The sequence below is a fragment of the Odontesthes bonariensis genome, chromosome 4 (assembly GCF_027942865.1).
Source record: "Odontesthes bonariensis isolate fOdoBon6 chromosome 4, fOdoBon6.hap1, whole genome shotgun sequence".
Lineage (NCBI taxonomy): Eukaryota > Metazoa > Chordata > Actinopteri > Atheriniformes > Atherinopsidae > Odontesthes > Odontesthes bonariensis.
Window position 1 is genome coordinate 20,531,271 of NC_134509.1, and position 13,899 is coordinate 20,545,169.

Below are 13,899 nucleotides of genomic sequence, written 5' to 3' on the forward strand. Positions count from 1 at the left end.
CTCAAAATAGAAAATACTCAACAAAATAAATTAAAAACAAATGGACAGAAACAGGAGTCGATGTTTGTGAGTGTAACAGAGACAGTTATGCAGTGTGTATAACACTGTCAACATGTTGATGTATATTTCTTTTTTATATAATCAGGTGGACTCTATTTATTGCTAGCTTAAAAACTCATTGTTTGTCATTTCTTTTATGATTTAATTGTACAGACGCTGTATCAGGGCATACCTCTCATTGCATATCTGTGTGTGCCGTACATGTTTCCAGAGTTTCCAGAAGATAAACGGAGATCGCCTCCGATGAAAACTTCGGGTCCTGTGTCCGTGTGGTAATCAGTCAAAAAATAATCACAACGCAGGGTGCAGATAAACACCACCGGTTACATGAGCAAACTGAAAGAAACCGGCTGAAGGAACATGGGATTTCAATCCAGAAAAGCCAAAGTAAACCATGATTAACACCTAAAGAGAAGAAAAGCAGGTCACAGTGGGCTGAAGAGAAGCAGCCATGGACTGTGGATGGTTGGATGAAAGTGAGATTCAGAGATGAATCACCAAGGAGATGATGCTGGGACTTTAGTTTGGTCCAATGAAACATAGAAAGATGTCTGGTTGAAGAAAACAAGCTCATTTCCACCATCAGTGATGATATGGGGCTGATGTCAGTTAAAGGACCAGAGGAGATGGCAGCCATTACCTCTATAGGAGATGTACAGTTGGACTCTGACATTTTGGACATTTTCCTCATTCCATCAGTCTAAAGGAGGTTTGGTGATGCTAAGAAAGTGTTTCAGGATGATAATTCATGTTGCAACAGAGCAAAGAGTGTTCAAACTTTTCTTCAGGAGGGACTCAATGACATGACCAGCAAACAGTGAAAAAAACGCTCCATGACGAGGTTCCATCCTGCAAAGCAAAGGAAGGTTAAACCTGACTAATGAAGAATTGTGTTTTTAGTGGAATTAAAGAATTAAAGATGTTAGAAAAAACAGAGGAACTGTAACAAAGTGCTAAATGTCATTTTAAATGCTTTTAATTACAAAAAAACAACTTAAAATGTTGTAGGTATGTTTTACAAAGCAACAGCGTTCAGCTGTTTAAAATGTTTTGTGTCATAATTGGGATTTGACAGTTGTAACTCCATGCTTCTTTTTTTTAGTTAGATGTTGTAGATATCTGAAAGCAACATCATAAATAGACACACCGTTACAAAGAGGTTCATAATAATCATGAAATCTGCAGCTGCAAATATTAATAAACTGTTCCATCTGCTACGAATAAAGGGTCAAAATACCAAATAACTCTTATGATTTAGGAGGGTAAATCCAAGTTAGTTTGACAGCCTTGAAACCCAAAGATTCCTCACTTAATAAGTGTTAAATTAATCATAAAGTAAAGTGATGGCACTTCTGTATTTCCTTAATATCTGTATGGTCACTTTATATTTTTAAATTGTTTTTAAAATTTTTAGATTGTTTTTTAAATTGTTTATATTTGTATAAACATTTTTATTGCTTTATTATGTCTTGCTACTGGATGCTTGAATTTCCTTTGGGATCAATAAAATATCTATCTATCTAGTAATAGGATACATCAACTTTTAATTTAAATTAAGCACTGTATAGTGTGACTTATTAGATAGCTGGTCCCACATTTAGGAATTCCACGTACTGGAATAATGCCAACTTTATTGGGCAGGTCCTCATTTAGAACTACTCAGCCTGATGGGATATCCACCTTAAAATGGCCTCGAGCATTAGATTTTATCCCTGTGGATCGGTTGCAAAGTGCAGACAGCTGCCACACCCTCAGGGCACAGAGAGAGGAAAAGATAAGCTCCCAAAATGACTATTGCAAAACTAATTTAATGTAGAAACAATTATAGATCCCATATCTAAAGCATTTCTGTCTGAGTCACCAAACAGTACATTAATAACACGCACAATGACCTCCAGGCTCAGTCGCATTGATTTGAAATGAATTTTCTGAATATGAACGCTGACCTCGGCGCCCTGTGAATCAGCCATGGTGGAAACAATCAATACCTGGCCTTTGGTGTGACCTCTTAGTGAGCTTGTAAACATTCCAACATGGACACAGGGTCAAATTCCACGCCACATTTTTCCTGTGGCTCTGCGTGTTCACTTCAGCCGCTCTGCTGCGTGCGACCTGCAGAAAGGGAGAGTCGCTGATAGAAGTAAGTTTGCATGTCATTTGCATTTATTGCAGGTCCAGTGACAGTTTATGAATACGCCATGTTTGTGGTATTTCTTAGTTTACATGTGTCGAGCTTTACAGATATCACGCAGCATGATGGAAGCAGACTTATTTTTGCTTTTTGTGAAGGGGAAACTGAAATAATGATCATATTGGAGCTTTTACCTTACAGATTAGTGGAGAAATCAGACATAGAGTTTCTTTGCGAGGCATTGGCACTATGGTGACTTCTGTTGTTTTTTCTCTACACCTCCAACTTGCCTTTTCTTCTTCTGATGAATAATGAAACCTTTAAACTGTCTGCCCACTCCTTTCACTTCCTATTTTCACATCAAACAACAAAGTTTACAAGTATCCTTTCATTTACATGCAGGTTTTGTAGTATGTCTGCATCAAAACACCCGGCAGCACACTCAGTCCCAGGCCATGCACTGACCCGGCTGGCACGAGAGTGGCTCGCAGAGGACACACCAAACTTTGACCCAGCAGGAGTGTGCGTAGGATCAGAGGAAGTCGAAGCGAGGTTGTTGTGTAAAACTCCACACAGCATCCTGGCAGGGACCCCTTTCTTCACAGCCGTGTTCACTGAGGTCGGCTGCTCTGTGGAGTGGATTTATGAGGAAGGAGCTGAGATCGGTAGGCATCACACAACTGCCTCCATAAACCCAACTATTAGATCCCTGGCCAGGCGTTGTGATGGTTGTTGACCCCTCTTTCCTGTAAGACCAAGGCCTTTTCTTTTAAAATTGGACTAATTTGGCTTGTAATGAATTTGAATGGACTATAATTGGCTTGAATTGGACTGTGATTTGGAGCAATATATATATAACAAAAGAATTCAACTGATTTGCATATGTTTGTAAAACTAGAGAGAAAACTACAGGAAGAAATGCACCCGTCAGCCTATCAAATCAAATTAAAACTATGCAAAAAGTACAACTATAACCTGAGAAAGTTAACAAATCTAGCATGAGATTTATCTGTTTCACATCCGTTCTCAGGCACAGATGTGGTGGTTAGCACTGCAGGAAGGTTCCTGGTTCAAATCCTGGCTGGAGCCTTTCTGTGTGGCGTTTGCATGTTCAACCAGTGTGTAATATCCCGTGACCCTGAACTGGACTAAGCAGGCATAGGAAATGAATGTATGTATGTATGTATGTATGTATGTATGTATGTATGTATGTATGTATGTATGTATGTATCTCTCTCTCTCTCTCTCTCTCTCTCTCTCTCATGTTCAGCTGGTTACTAAAGAAACTCTCAACTAAAAGCTTTAATCTAGTGTGAATGTTCCCCTGCTTTTTCTCCAGAACCTCATCGTTGAACTGCATATTGTTGGTTAACTCAATGCCATTTTTCCTGTGTGGTTCTGAGTGCTTTAAGGTCTGAGTAAAAGAAATCCTGATGGAGTCAAATTGATAACTTCAAAATCATTAACATATAGATAGATGAATGACGGGCGTGGACTCTCAACACATAAGGCTGGAAAACCATCCTTTCTGAAGATGACATGGCTGGTTGTGTGGTGGTTAATCAAGACCAGTTCTGGTGAAAATCAAGTTTTAACCTACACTTAGCATGTTTGTTTTTTTTTATTTAAAGGGGAACTGCGGTATTTTCAATATTAAGCCTCTTTTATGAGTCGTCTGCAATGTTTTAGAACCCCCCTCACCGCTTTTTTGATGTTTACTGCTGTCTCCGGTATTTGCCTAATTTTGATTCATCTCAACCTGCTTCAGAATGGCAAGTCATGCGCATGTCCAAAAAGGTCCATAAAAGCACCATAAACGTCCGTTTTCAAAATCATCAACTCACCGGAGTGGTTACGGGTGTGCACTGGTAATCCATATCAAATTTCGTTGCGAAAAGTTGCTTCTGTCGTGTTTTATTTGGCAGCTCGTTCATGCTCGCACTATTTTCTTAGCCACCTCACAGCCGTGGATAAACTTCCGCTCAGCAGTTGAATCTGACTTGCTATACTCCACACTGGTGGCGGAGTAATATCAACGAACATCCAGTCTTCAAGAGAACTCAATGGGATTTACAAAATGTCAAATAAAACACGACAGAAGCAACTTTTCACAACGAAATTTGATATGGATTACCATAAACGGACGTTTATGGTGCTTTTACGGACCTTTTTGGACATGCACATGACTTGCCATTCTGAAGCAGGTTGAGAAGAATCAAAATTAGGCAAATACCGGAGACAGCAGTAAACATCAAAAAAGCGGTTCCCCTTTAAGAGGACACAATGTGAGAAAAACATGTGGCCAATTCCACCAATAAGATTTCCATCTTGTGACTCTGCATGACTCTGCTGTGTCTTCTTCCTCTTTGCACAGAGATGAGCAGATCTGAGCTCAGCAGAAACAGGTGTAGTGAAGATGAAAGTTAGTCGAGCTGACCACAACATCACTTTAGATCAGTGGCGGCTGCTGACTTTTAAAACAGGGGACGCCCATATTACGCGTTCAGGGTTGTAGTGGCTCGTGCCATCCCAAGGCAGAAGATAGCAAAGTTAAAAAGAATTAGTTATAACATAGCTGTGTCTAGTATGACAAGTATGCCCAGCAAATACACAGAAAGAAGGTATAGACTTGATCTGATGGCAGCTGAACATGTCAGCTTCATGTTTCATTCAGGACGGCGGTCACAGCACAAGCTTTTACTGCATATGGTCATATTAACAAACAGGCAAAAAAAATCAGAGGAATCCATCAGATATGAGCGCTGTCCAAACTTTCCTACATCATCCATATTTCAAGGATTATTAGATAGCAGGCTAAATGTGTTTTACAGCACCAAATGAACAGGAAAATAACTCCAGATAAAAGAGTCCATTTTAGTTTTTCTAGAGCCGATAATTTCCCTCATGACTGTGAAAGCTCTGCAAGTGTGAAGTTAGACAAAGTCCTCATTCAACAAGCCTGTGCACGAGGTTATCCATTTTTATGCAAGTATGAGATGGTTCTGCAAACAATCTGACTGCATAAAGTAGTTTAAGGTGTTTTATCCATGTTTGAGACAGAAGTGATCACTGCTTCACCATGTCTGATTGAAGCTGGGAGGAACATAATGTGACTGAATCTTGTCATGTTAAAGGGATGGTTCGCCTCTTTTGACATGAAGCTGTATGACATCCCATACTAGCAATATCATTTATGAACATTGACTTACCCCCTGCTGCGTCCTGTGAGCCGAGTTCCAGCCTCGTTTTGGTGTTGATGAAAGTAGTCCGGCTAGTTGGCTGGGGCTACAAAAATAAAGTGTTTTGCTTCTCAAAACAATATGCGTTCAAAAGAGTAATACATTTGCATCACAAAATTGTTCTCCAGGAAAAAGTCAGACCTCACAATCGCTTGGTGCTATTTTCTCTCCCTTCGTATCACTGCACGCTGTGTAGACCGTGCAGACCGAGCAGTCCCCTGCTTCTGAGCAGTAAACACTGTGAAACAGGCGCGGCTGTCAGCAGGCGGCAGCACGCTGTGATACGAAGGGAGAGAAAATAGACCCAAGCGATTGTGAGGTCTGACGTTTTCCTGCACAACGATTTTGTGATGCAAATGTATTCAGAGACAACACGGGAAGCCGGACAGCCTCTCCCATTCTCTGGCGAAATTGCTACATCTTCAATGTTAAATTGACGATAAAACAGTTATTCACAAAACACAAGATATGCCCTGCATTTACTTTCATAACTACAACATGTTGTCCTGTAGCTTAATGAAGTGATTTGTTCTGAAATCGCCGCCGTTCACTGAGGAAATCATGTTATGAAGCCGACATGTTCAGCTGCCATCAGATCAACAGGAAAAATGCAGGGGCTGTGCTAAGCTAATCTTTTTATATGATGTGATGTCAGGGCTGTTTAGTATCCAACTTACTTTAAAAGTTGTTTGAGGAGAAGAGTAAAGAGTTAGAGACGCCTTTAATCACGTGCAATTTGAATTTGAACCTCAGATCTATGTGGTTATCTCTCACCAAAACACAAATAAGTCTGTCAGTATCTTGAGAAAAAAGTATATATGAAACTAAAATGTACCCAGAGGGTACAGAAGTAGCCCCCGAGGTATGTTATCAATGATTGAATGACACATTCAGTTTTACAATCCAAATCATTGATTTATCCACTCAAATACTATCTCTGGCAGTTTGTCAGCTGAGTTGATCTTCGTCTGTACCTTTCAACAAACATTGACAGGTCCAGATGCTGTCACCCTGGCTGCTGTGGTGAGAGGCCCGGCGAGATGCCTCCTCCTTGGAGAAAGGCCGGCCCTTAACTGCCTAGCCCGGGCCTCGGGGATCGCCACTCGCTGTTCTCAGCTCAAAACAATGGCAGACGCCAGCGACTGGCACGGAGAAGTGGCTGGCACGCGTAAGACCACCCCAGGCTTTCGGCTGGTAGAGAAGTACGCCATGTTGGTGGGCGGCGTGTCCATGCACAGACAGGACCTGAGTGGGATGGTGATGCTGAAAGACAACCACGTCTGGGCATCAGGAAGCATCACAGAGGTAGGAGGCTGCACCAAGATCAGTCACAGTTCATTAAAAAGAGCAAACGTGGACCTGGTGGCCCTGCGATCAGAAAGCAACGGTCGTACAGGCTGAACGTGCAGCAGGATATCAGAGCAGAGTCCAGATACGGCGCACTGCATTAATGCCATTATACTAACAAAGTCTAAAGGGTTTGTCCTTTTCTGCTTGAAGCAATCACACATCCATCATTGTAAACGTCAATGTTTCTCATGTTATTATTTTACATTTCATGAAACCCTTCCAGCCTCATGCTCGAGCATGTTTCATGTCAACGAGCAAACAAGAATCTGGAAGGAAGATTACAAGTCAGGGGATCTTTGTCCTGGGGATTCAAGTTCGCCCGGAGCACTCCATTTGTAGCCTGATGCAATTGTCCCCCTGTTAGTTTGTCTCTCACTCACTGTTTGGTTAAATTCAGACAACAAAAACTAATTGGTGAGGGTCCAAGGGTCAAAGAAACTTTGATAGTACGTGAATATTTGTCTTTCATGCCTTTCTCTGTTGACGGTGCGGCCATATTTACAGTCTCATTGGATTTTTTTTACTAAGTGTAAGCATGATGTTTGTGCTAAAATCCATTCATACGTCTAATGCCAACGCAACACAGACAGTTGAAACAGTCTCATTCACCACTTAAAGCTGCAGTCTGCAACTCTTTTTCAAGCATAATGCCTGGAACTGTCCGGGGATTCTGAAAGTAGTACATTAAATACCCCAATACAAAAAAAAAAGAGTTCTCTAGGTCCCCTATATGTCCCGCTAGGTCCCTCCAAAGCCAGCAGGTTTGTTTACAAAATTGCAGACCGGACCGGTAAAAGGTAACCAATCAGGTTACGAGCTGGGCTCTGCTGCCTGTCAATCACCGATTGTGCACGCGCGATACAAGGTAGGCTCGTCCCCACGCTGATTTATCTAGACTATTGAACTTCATTACGGGCTAGTCTACTTACTGTGTCTTCCATGATCGCAAATGACAGGTGAGTTGATGAATGAGGAGTCGTGTAAGCGCATCTGGCGTGCACGTCTACGTGCACGAGTTGTCATGTGTTTTGATGGGGCGGGACAGGAAGTTGAATAACTTTTTATTTTTCGGTTAAAAAATAAGCATTTCTTGCATTTTGCGACTACGGAGGTCACCGTTTTCAACTTCAAGCGTTCTGATAGATCATGTAAACTCTTAAAATGCCAAAAATTAGGACTTTACGTATGACAACAACAAATCCTGCAGACTGCAGCTTTAAGGTTCAGATTTGTGCCTCTTTAGTGTTGGAACAGCCTCTATGTTTAGCTTCAGCGTCGTGCTGGTTCTGTGAAGCGTAGCGAACAAATCCAAACCTTTTCCCAACAGTGCTGCTGCCCAGTTTATTAAAAATAAACAACTCTACTCCAATCCAGGATCTCTGAGTCTTTGGGGAAGTTGAAAAGGGTCAAAAAACACATTTTCTTGGAGACATCTCTGAAGCAAAAACAAAGCACCCTGTTGAAATTCCACCAATCCTGCCTTCCACCCACTTTGATGTGCGAGTGAAAAGGATGCAGAAAGAAAGTTTAGTGAGTGGGAGACTGATACTGGATAAAACCAGTTTCTTCTAAGGAATACTCAAATATGCGTATTTTAATGTTGCAGACAAGCCAGAAAACATGGGAAAGCATGTCATGGGACCTTTAAAATCCCATTTTTGGGGACTAAATTTTTTAAATGATTGAATAGTAATAGAATCTGAGAGAGAATTTGAATTTGACCGACTGACTCCTCCATAAAACACTCAAATCAGAAAGTCACCGGCTCCTCTTTACTTCCTCTTTGGTTTGTTTCTGTAAATGTTGCACAAGTCTGGCCACTGTCATAAGTTCAGATGTGCTCACAGTACTCTGAACCCCGTTCGTTCTCCAGGCTGTTAAAGCGGCGCGCTCAGTGTGCGGCTTCAGCAGTAAGATCGAGGTTGAGTGCTGTTCCGCAGAGGAGGGCAGAGAGGCCGCTGCAGCGGGAGCGGACATCGCCATGTTGGACAACTTTCAACCACAGGTAGAAAGCTTAAAGGGATAGTTCGCCTCTTTTGACATGAAGCTGTATGACATCCCATCTTAGCAATATCATTTATGAACATTGACTTACCCCCCGCTGTGTCCTGTGAGCAGAGTTCCAGCTGAGTTTTGGTGTTGATGAAAGTAGTCCGGTTAGTTGGCTGGGGTCGCAAAAATAAAGCGTTTTGCTTCTCAAAACAATATGCGTTCAAAAGAGTAATACATTTGCATCACAAAATCGTTGTGGAGGAAAAACTCAGACCTCGCTGTGTTGACCGAGAACTCCCCTGCTTCCGAGCAGTAAACATCGTGACAGGTGCGGCTGTCGGCAGGTAGCTGTATGCATTGATATGAAGGGAGGCAAAAATAGAGCCAAGCGATTGTGAGGTCTGACTTTTTCTGGATGAATGATTTTGTAACTCAAATGTATTACTCTTTTAAACGCATATTGTTTTGAAAAGCAAGACGCTTTATTTTTGAGACCCCAGCCAACTAGCCGTACTACTTTCGTCAACACCAAAACGAGGCTGGAACTCGGCTCACAGGACGCAGCAGGGGGTAAGAAAATGTTCATATATGATATTGCTAATATGGGATGTCATACAGCTTCATGTCAAAAGAGGCGAACTATCCCTTTAAAGAAACACACGGTTGTTTCTTGTTGTCGCTGCATGGAACGAGCAACTCTCCATCATCGTATTTCTCACCTACAGGAGCTCCACGTCGCAGCACGTAGACTAAAGAAGGAGTTTCCCACTCTTCTGATAGAAGCCAGCGGAGGAGTCACCCCAGAGAACCTAGCTTTGTATTTCTCCTCATATGTGGACATCATTTCTCTGGGCTGCATTACCCAGGGATGCCCAGTGGCAGACTTCTCTCTGAAGGTTCAAAAGCCTTCTGCAAACAGCATGTACAGAAAACCAATTTGATAAACTATTGTTGACAAAAAGAAACATTCTCCAGTGTGTTCATTTATGTACAGCGTGAACTTCAGTGGTCTATTCTGGGTTAAAAAATAATTCACATCCTGTTTCTCTGTCATTTACAGAATAAAAAGTGGAATAGAAAGTGGACTGATTGAAACTCAACCTGCAGAGACATCACAGAATATGGGGGGCAAGCTATGACCGTACTTATATGGTACAGAAAGGCTGGTTAGTCTTAGTTTAAAATATGGGTTTAGCCATGCAGATGTGCTTATTTTTCCACCTCTGGATCTCTAAAGTGTCTCCTTCACTCCAATTTATTACTGCGACTCACAGGCTTAGACCATCTGTCCTAAAAGTCTCTTCACCGTTTAATGTTCTCACTCAGAAGAAAAACTTTGTGGAAAAATGTGTCTTTGCATTCTTAACTTAATGCTAAAAGTATAAAAATTTAAAAAGTTATGGCATAAATTACTCACTTTTAGCAATAAATCTAGTTGTGAAGATGACCTAGGCAGGTTAACTGCCACAATTTATTTTAATATCACAGATTAAAGTCAAGAAAAATATGCTAACTGAAAGGTAGAGCAGAACATTAAATATACTGAATACTTTTCACAGTTTAAATAAGAGCAGAAATGCAACGACAGCTTCCAGCGTCTTCACAGATCTCAACACAGCTCAAAACAACATGAAATGGACCAATACTGTGAGTATAATGTGTAAAAACTGCTACTTTTCAATTCAATTAAGTAATACTTGTCTCATTGCTGCGGTACAAATTATTATTAAAGATGTGTCAGAAATAGATGACAAAACAAGATAAATTTCAGCTGACGATCATTTAGAAAGTTGAAGTGCAGCAGAGAGGAAGGTGTGGTAGAAATCCTCAGAAATCACTATGAATGGGTTGGGATGCTATTTTTGTAGCTTGGCAACAACTTAGCTGATGATGTCACACACAGCGTCAGCAGGTCACACAGGTGCACTCTCAGCAGACAACATGGACAGAAACTCACAGCCAACAGATCAACATCTGGGGTGCAGATGTGACAGGGACATGTCCAGGATTGTACCATCTGTATCTGTAATCCTCCTCCTTTACAGTTACCGCTCTGTCTGCAGTCGCTGTCTGCCCGTGTAGTCTCAAAGCTGCACGGAGAGCTGTTAGAGTTATTCCTGTAGCCATGTTCCAGTAAAATAAATAAATAAATAAATAATGTTGCCTTTCTGATGTTTCTGCTGTACCGGCGATCTCAAACGTCCAGTGATGATCAAACGAAGAAATGGTTTAAACTTCCTTCCCTTTTCTCCATCCTCTTGCTGATCTGCACCCTAGACGTCTCCTCTTAAGTGTGTCTGGATTTTGTTCTTATTGTTCTTATTCCAGGCATTTCTTGGGCTTTGGAAGGCACATCATAACAGATGTAAAAAAAACAAATTTGCCAGTTTTACCAGCAGAAATCAGCCCAGGAGTACAGCATCCAGATCAACAGAGAAAAATGTTTGAAAACCACCACCTCTCCACTTTTTGAAGAGAACACGTTAAGCTCATTCATCATCATTTTATTTTAGGGGTCTTTTAGAATATTCAAACCTAATTTAATGTTCAAAAAGACAATTTTTTTTCTCATATTGAGCCTTTTGTGAAACACTCTGTGGGGATGGTGTCCTCTAAGTGATGAGAGGGGTTGGGTTTGTGTCAGACATAGAATAGCATTTTTCTTGATGGCCAAAAAGACCTGAGCAGGGAACTTCCCCCACAATCGCCCCCTGGGGCATTAATAAAGGTTCCTGAATCTGAATGGATCCTCCATATTTTAACTTTTCTATGAGCAGTGGCTTTCTTTCTGGCCACTCTTCCATAAAGCCCAGGTCTGTGGAGTGTACAGCTCATAGTGGTCCTATGAACGGATGCAGCAGCCTCCTCTGTGGAGCTTTTCAGCTCCTTCAGGGTTGGCTTTGGTCTCTTTGTTGCCTCTCTGATTAATGTGAGTTTTAGGCAGGTTTGTTATGGTGCCATATTCTTTTTCCTCTTGTGATGATGGATTTAATGGGGGAATTTTCAAAGATTCAGATATTATTTTATAACCCAACCCTGATTGGTACTCCACAACTTTGTCCCTGACCTGTTTGAGAACTCCTCGGTCTTCAGGGTGTTGCTTGCTTGTTGTGGCCTCTGAGGCCTTTCTGAACAGGTGTATACATAAGATCATGTGACACTTTGATTGCACTTTGAAATCCACTGGACAAGACAGCATCAGCTACAGACTGCTCGGTGAGTGTAGCTCTGCAAGGTGATGACATTTTTTTAAATTTTTTATAGCACATTTCATGTACAAAACAATTCAAAGTTCTTTACATAAAATAAAAGCATTGCAGCGGGGAGTGGAAGAAGCATTAAAATTACATAAAAGAATATAAAGAGAAACAAATATAATATCCATCCATCCATCCATTATCTTCTGCTTTTCCGGGGATCGGGTCGTGGGGGCAGCAGCCTAAGCAGAGAAGCCCAGACGTCCCTGTCCCCGGCCACTTCCTCCAGCTCTTCTGGGGGGACCCCGAGGCGTTCACAGGCCAGCCGAGAAACATAGTCTCTCCAACGTGTCCTGGGTCTTCCCCGGGGCCTCCTCCCAGTGGGACGGGCCCGGAACACCTCACCGGGGAGGCGTCCAGGAGGCATCCTAACCAGATACCCGAGCCACCTCATCTGACTCCTCTCGATGCGGAGGAGCAGCGGTTCTACTCCGAGCCCCTCCCGGATGACCGAGCTTCTCACCCTATCTCTAAGGGAGAGCCCAGACACCCTGCGGAGGAAACTCATTTCGGCCGCTTGTATTCGCGATCTCGTTCTTTCGGTCACTACCCACAGTTCGTGACCATAGGTGAGGGTAGGAACGTAGATTGACCGGTAAATCGAGAGCTTCGCCTTCTGGCTCAGATCCTTCTTCACCACGACGGGCCGGTGCAGAGCCCGCATCACTGCAGACGCCGCACCGATCCGCCTGTCAATCTCCTGCTCCATTCGTCCCTCACTCGTGAACAAGACCCCAAGATACTTGAACTCCTCCACTTGGGGAAGGATCTCATTCCCGACCCGGAGAGAGCATTCCACCCTTTTCCGGCCGAGGACCATGGTCTCGGATTTGGAGGTGCTGATTCTCATCCCAGCCGCTTCACACTCGGCTGCGAACCGCTCCAGCGAGAGCTGAAGGTCACGGCCCGACGACGCCAACAGAACTGCATCGTCCGCAAAAAGCAGAGACCCGATTCTGAGGTCGCCAAAACGGACCCCCTCAACGCCCTGGCTGCGCCTAGAAATTCTGTCCATAAAAATTATGAACAGAATCTGTGACAAAGGGCAGCCCTGACGGAGTCCAACCCTCACAGGAAACATGTCCGACTTACTGCCGGCAATGTGGACCAAACTCTGACACCGGTCATACAGGGACCGAACAGCCCATATCAAGGAGTCCGGCACTCCATACTCCATACTCAAATATAATAATTAAAATTAATTAAAAATAAGCAACAGTAAAAGATACCATGCACCTGAAGTGGCATCGCTATCGCGGATTATGTACAAATTCACACCTGACGTGGCATCACATACCAGTTCAACCTGAGCCACATACTGGAGAGAGCCCTGTGGAAGACGTCCTGTGACTTCCTGTTCCCTCCCCAGGGAACCAAACCACTACAGATGTGTTGCCTTAACCTCCCACCTGATGAAGATCTTAGAGCATTCTGAGCCACCTCCGACCCTAAGTAGCTACTGTGCTGGTCCTGACTTGGCATCTGAGTGGATGATGCTGTGATCTACTTGCTGGAGGACACTGGGAGCACTGTGAGAGTCATGTTTTTTTTACTTCTCCAGTGCTTTCAACACCATCGGTCCTTCTGTGCTGCAGGGGAAGCTGTGGCAGGTGTAGACCAACACCTGATGGCCTGGATTACACAGCAGAGCCCCCCAGGGTAAAGTGTTCTTTGAGTCTTTGTACCATCGATAATCTGAACAAAAAGACAATGCATCATCATCATTGGACAGTATTAGAACACTACAATCTCATGAGTTTCAAGAATCTTAGAATACTTTCATGTACATGTTTGGTTTATAGGATTTTAAATGGCCTGGTGCCTTTTCCTTTTTCATATATTTGTCTTGTTTAATTCTCGCTCAGCATCC

The 13,899-nt window shown here is 42.7% G+C and overlaps 1 protein-coding gene across 1 annotated transcript; it reads left to right on the forward strand.

The window, feature by feature from the left end:
- The first annotated feature begins 2,603 nt into the window (after window positions 1-2,603).
- Window positions 2,604-9,713, forward strand: LOC142378148 (nicotinate-nucleotide pyrophosphorylase [carboxylating]-like). Its single transcript, XM_075462377.1, has 4 exons — window positions 2,604-2,856; window positions 6,425-6,735; window positions 8,654-8,785; window positions 9,498-9,713. The coding sequence occupies exons 1-4, from the start codon at window positions 2,604-2,606 to the stop codon at window positions 9,711-9,713; spliced, it is 912 nt and encodes a 303-aa protein (XP_075318492.1).
- The last annotated feature ends 4,186 nt before the right edge of the window (window positions 9,714-13,899 follow it).

Excerpts from the sequence above, each read along its gene's own strand:
- LOC142378148 (XM_075462377.1), top strand. The coding sequence starts at position 2,604 with ATGTCTGCATCAAAACACCCGGCAGCACACTCAGTCCCAGGCCATGCA. Across the intron at positions 6,736-8,653 it reads CATCAGGAAGCATCACAGAG|GCTGTTAAAGCGGCGCGCTC; the intron begins GTAGGAGGCTGC and ends TTCGTTCTCCAG. Across the intron at positions 8,786-9,497 it reads TGGACAACTTTCAACCACAG|GAGCTCCACGTCGCAGCACG; the intron begins GTAGAAAGCTTA and ends TCTCACCTACAG.